The 5702-nt window shown below is 32.2% G+C and overlaps 1 protein-coding gene across 1 annotated transcript; it reads left to right on the plus strand.

Annotated features, from left to right (window-relative positions):
• The first annotated feature begins 226 nt into the window (after positions 1–226).
• Positions 227–5490, plus strand: LOC136206493 (tropinone reductase homolog). Its single transcript, XM_065997560.1, has 4 exons — positions 227–356; positions 3939–4155; positions 4876–4991; positions 5071–5490. The coding sequence occupies exons 2-4, from the start codon at positions 4008–4010 to the stop codon at positions 5257–5259; spliced, it is 453 nt and encodes a 150-aa protein (XP_065853632.1). The 5' UTR covers positions 227–356; positions 3939–4007; the 3' UTR covers positions 5260–5490.
• The last annotated feature ends 212 nt before the right edge of the window (positions 5491–5702 follow it).

Consider the following 5702-nt stretch of genomic DNA (forward strand, 5'->3'; position numbering starts at 1 on the left):
AAGATGGTCTCTGAGAGGGATGAATGCTCTTGTCACTGGTGGAACTAGAGGCATTGGGTTGTTGTTATTACTCTTTCCTTAGTTTATACATGATCTTAATTGGTTATTACATGTTTTAATTAATTTGTTAATTTTGTCTGTGAATCAGATATGCAATAGTAGAAGAACTAGCCGGATTTGGAGCAACTGTTCATATATGCTCAAGAAATGACAAAGATATCAAAGAGAGGGTCAAAGAGTGGGAGTTTAAAGGCTTTAAAGTTAGTGGTTCTGTCTGTGATCTCGCCATTAGAGAACAGAGGGAGAAGCTTATTTCTACTGTCTCTTCTGCTTTTGATGGAAACCTCAATATCCTTGTAAGTTCCCACAAACCAAACATAAACTTCAACTTATTGAGTTTTACGGCTTTAAAAACGTTTTCATGTGCATTAGAAATCCGTCTTTTATATATACATATTAATCGCTTCCTCTTCATTTTCAACTCTAGATTCTGATAGCGTCATCTTTTAATCTTGTTCAAGCTTTCCATCCCAACACCACCCTAGACCGAACGGGCTCTATCAATATGTTATTAACAGATTCGTCTAGGACTCCAAAATTAAGGGCATCCAGATATTTTTAATGCAATTAATATTTGTGTTTTTTTTTATTCGGTTGAACAGTTTCATCAAAATTAAGGCCCCATCGAAAATCATTCCATTAAACAGTTTTAAACTCTTTTCACCAAATTCATTTTAAACCAACACAGAGATTATTACAGTCTATAATAAATGGTCACAGTTTCTGATTTTAGGATAGAATAAGGATTCAATTGATGATTTTTATTTAGTCCAGAGACCTAATGGATGATTTTGATAGTTTAGGATTCTAATTGACTTTGAAACTTTAGTTTAAAGACCCAAATGAATGAAATGCCTAATTTATAATATCAACCCTTTAAATATACATTCTTGTTCAAACACCATATAATTGTTGATTTTTTTTAAACGTGTGATATTCATGTTCTTTTGGAGTAGATTCTCAAAAATGAGAAAATACGTTAGAAATATTAATTCAAAATACAACACACAAACAGAAACATAATAATAATTTCTTAAACTTGATTTGAGATCTGATCAAATTAGTTTCCTAAGAAATTGTTTGGATGATGATATTTAATGGTAAATGAGGTTAAGTTTAATTAAGTAACTTTGTTTGTTTTGAGGTGTAATCGAAAAGCATAGTGATTAATATGTGAGGGTGAATTTTGGATAATTTTCCTTACATTCCAATTTAGAGGGAATAATGGTACATATTTTTTCTTCTAAAATTAGCCTTTGTCTTTCATTTTATTTATACAAATGAAAACATATAAGAGCAATTTTATATATAATTACATTATTAAATCATCGCTCCATTCGAAAAAAATGGAGAAACAAACATTACTAAATCATCACTTAACTTACCTTCCATTCAAACACAACATCAAGTTATTTCATACACTTCACTTATTTTACCTTACATTACCTTATTTTAATAACACTCCATCCAAACAAGACTGAATCGTAAAATACAACAGAAGCGTGATTCAAAACTAAACATATTTGTTGAATTATCACCAGAAACCAATAAATAAGAAAAACAAATAGAAACAAATTTTGACGGAGCATCACGCTTCAATATCCATCTCATCTAATACCACCACCTTTGTGCTTCTTCTTCTGAATTGCCATCTAATTGTAGATTCACGGAAGGCAACGTACTAAGCAAATTGAAAAGACGTGTTGCGTTTTCCCTATCCACAGTTGAAGGTCGAATATTAGGATGTTCGGACCCCGCTAAATTTACAGGTTTCGGTTGAACAACTCCTAGTTTTCGAGTTCATGAATTCTCGCGCACGCTCCATCACAAACCAACCATAAACCTTTTCACGGCACAAAGGACAAGTCAGCATATGCTTTGATTCGTCCTCCGGGGTATCATTTTGCCCACCTAGGATTCCTGGCATGATAAATCTTGATGGAGATGGCGCAGGTGACTTGCAGTACTTGTCAAGACAATTCGAATGGTGCGAGCTCGTGTTGCACATAAACGGCCTACAACCATTGTCATAGGAAGTACACTTCAACATGACAGCATTATGAGGATGTTCTATACAAACTGGACATCTAGCTTCCTCCCATTGCTTGATATCTTCTCGTGATCCAATCATGTCTTTTATTTGTTGGTCACACTATTTTGAATGAGGAAAAAAAATCACTTTTATAGGTAGAATTTCGAAACGTTAATTAATTCATTTAATGAAGAATTAATTTTATTGAATTAATTTATATTAATTTTAATTAGAACTAATGTAACTACTAAACCGTTTTACAAGTTAATTTTCTAGTAGTAATTATTAGGGTAAATTACATATGTGGTGTACAACATTTGTCCTATTTCATAATTTGGTGTAAAACCTTCAATTTTGCACACATAATTATACAATTTTTTGGTGACTTCCTACTAAAGTGTACAACCGGTAATTGTGACCGGTCAACAAGCCACGATAGCAATTTGACCTCACTAAAATTCAAAAGTTGATTGGTCAACGCAAAGTCAACACGCCACGTCAGCTATTTTGACTTTTAGGGAGGTCAAATTGGTGACATGACGCGTTGATTTCGCATTGACCGGTCACAATTATCGGTTGTATACTTTAATGGGTTGGACAGTTTTATATGCAAAATTGAAGAAATATGAAAATGTTGTATATCACGTATGTAATTTACCCACCATTATTACAAGTAGTTCACTTTGAACTTTAATTCATCATTCACTATTTATCCATTTTAAACTTATAATATCTCCAACGAAAAGATCTTCCAAAGTATAATACAAAAACACTTTACTTAGAGGGTGTTTGTTTTAGCTTTTCGGAGGAGCGTTTAGCGTTTCACTCCAAACCGTAGAAAAGATAGCGTTTGGTTAGGTTTATATAACCGCAACATTTAGCATTTTTTCTGGAATCTGCAGCGTTTTGAAGCGTTTCACGAAAAGCTCCTATTTGGAGCTTTTCATAAACAACTGTTTGTAGTTATTTGTTATTGACAAAATTATCCTTTTTATTTCCACAAAATATGTTTATTTTTTAACATTGTTTATATTTCTACAACATTTGTTGCGTTTAATAAATTTTTTATTTTTTTATATAGATTATTTTTATTAATTTGTGTATCACATTTTTTTATTTTATAACAGGATAAGGTGCAAAAATACCCTTAACATTTATAGCTAGGAGTAATTTTACCTTTAACGTCTAAAATGGTGCAATTATACTCCTAATGTTGGCAGCCAAAATCAATTTTACCCCTAACATTGATAAATTGGGTCAATTTGAGAAATAATAATTGAACTTTTTATACAAGCTGAGGGAGCTATCGGGATACTTTGAAAGTTCATGAAGTTCATGGGGCAAATGATGTATTAAGCCAAAAAAACTAAAATATCTATGTTTTCTAATAATATTTGAAATCGACCCAACTTGCCAATGTTAGGGGTAAAATTACTCTTAGCTGCCAGCGTTATGGGTAAAATTGCATCATTTTAGACGTTAAGAGTAAAATTATTCCTAATTGTAAACATTATGGACATTTTTTCACATTTTCCCTTTTATAATTTCATCGTTGATTAATTTAAAACATGTCCATTTTAGACATTTTAAATCCGAACAACTGCAATTCAATATAATTTTACCAAACACTAGTAATTAAACAGCTAACAGCTTACTGCAACTACAAACAGCTAACGGCTTACTGCAACTGAAACAGCTAACAGCAACCGCAACAGCTATTAGCTAACAACTGAACCAAACGGGCCCTTATTATTCAAAACTATATCTATCCATTTAATATTTAAAGTTGAAGTTGACAAAGTTGACAAATAATAAAAAAAGTTAACTAGTTTTTGTGTTGAATTAGGTGAATAATGCAGCAATAATAAGGTTCAAAAAATGTGAAGATTGTACAGAAGAAGAATACTCAAGTATAATGAGTACAAATCTTGAGGGTCCATACCATCTTTGTCAACTTGCATATCCGATGTTGAAAGCTTCAGGAAACGGAAGTATTATATTTATATCATCAGTTGCTGGGATAGTTTCATTACCTATGTTATCTGTATATGCTGCGGCCAAAGGTATGCTATATAATTAATTTGTCTTCATATATGGTGGAATCTCATACTTTATGCTTCTCATTTAAACCGTAAATTAAGGATTAGATTTTGCATAGGTGTGGATTGAGCTGGACTAGGACAGCATAAATAGGTGTCAAACTCAGTTAGATCCGGCCCAAGCCAAGCCAAGCCTGGCCTGGCCCAGTCCAGCCCACTTGGACCCAATGATAAGAAATGGAAAAATTTTAGAATACTCTATTACATATTATTTTTCTTTTGCACCAATCATCTTCTATTAATTTATATGTAAAACTATGTTGATTAGTTGAGTTTATTATTCATAGAATAAACTAAAATTTCTTGCAACGAATCATCTTCCGTTAAATAGTATACAAAACTATTTTGATTGGTGAATATAAGTACATTAAAATTTGTCTATAGAAAGGAAAAAAGTATACAGTTATAGGATTGATACCACACGGAGTAAAAAACTTCAAAGAGTGTAACTCAATTATATATATCTCATCTAAGATTTTCTAAGGTAAGATTTTTAAATATCAACTAAGGTCCTGTTTTTTTTTTTTGTGTCACTTAATTTCAGTTCAGTAGTATTTAATTTCAGTTTAGTAGAATTCAGTTTACTTAATTTCAGTGAAAAAGAAAAGGATCTAACACTTGCATCTCAGTAATTATAAACCACACTTTTTTTCTTTTTTTTTATATATATGTATGTTTGTGCAGGAGCCATCAACCAATTGACAAAGAACTTGGGGTGTGAATGGGCAAAAGACAAGATTCGCACAAACACAGTGGCACCAGGGGGAACCAGAACCACCATTTCTCACAACACCAAACCTGTATGTGTGATTATATTGCTTTCAATTATTAATGATTTTGCAAAAATTAAGTTGTATAATTTTAATTATATTTGATCAGGATCCGGCTATGTTGAAAGCATATAAGGGGCAATCAGCTCAACTGCCGATATGCCGTATGGCTGAGCCCGAGGAGGTTTCATCATTAGTTGCATTCCTTTGCCTACCTGCTGCTTCTTACATTAATGGTCAAGTTATTTGTGTTGACGGCGGTTTTACTGTTAATGGTCTTCTACCCTTTTCTGATTGAAACCATCCACTATGTTGCATGGAAACTTCTCTTCCGTGGCCTTTCAGTGTTTTGTCCCTGTGTGTCGTGTTCGTACCTGAAACAGTTTGAAGGTTATTTTGTGAATGATATGTTTTAGAAATAACGTTGTCCATATCTGTTTCTGTATCCGTGACACTGACTTATCTCTTGCATCAGTCATATATAAGATCAGTAAATTCTTATTTCTACAATTAAGATTAGATTGTTTTGTACACCATAACGAATCTTGTAATGTATTAATGATTCTTACATTACAATGTCCGTTGTAATGTTTAGTTAAAAAAAAAAATTTGATGTATCATTACTTGTTGAGTTTTTTCTTTTATCAAATGGGATAAAGTAGCAAAATTGGACTATGGTTTTTAAAAACTATCAATTTAGGTTCCATGTATAAAATAGCACCAATATAGGTTTAACGTTTA

Source organism: Euphorbia lathyris, chromosome 9 (assembly GCF_963576675.1).
Source record: "Euphorbia lathyris chromosome 9, ddEupLath1.1, whole genome shotgun sequence".
Classification (NCBI taxonomy): Eukaryota; Viridiplantae; Streptophyta; class Magnoliopsida; order Malpighiales; family Euphorbiaceae; genus Euphorbia; species Euphorbia lathyris.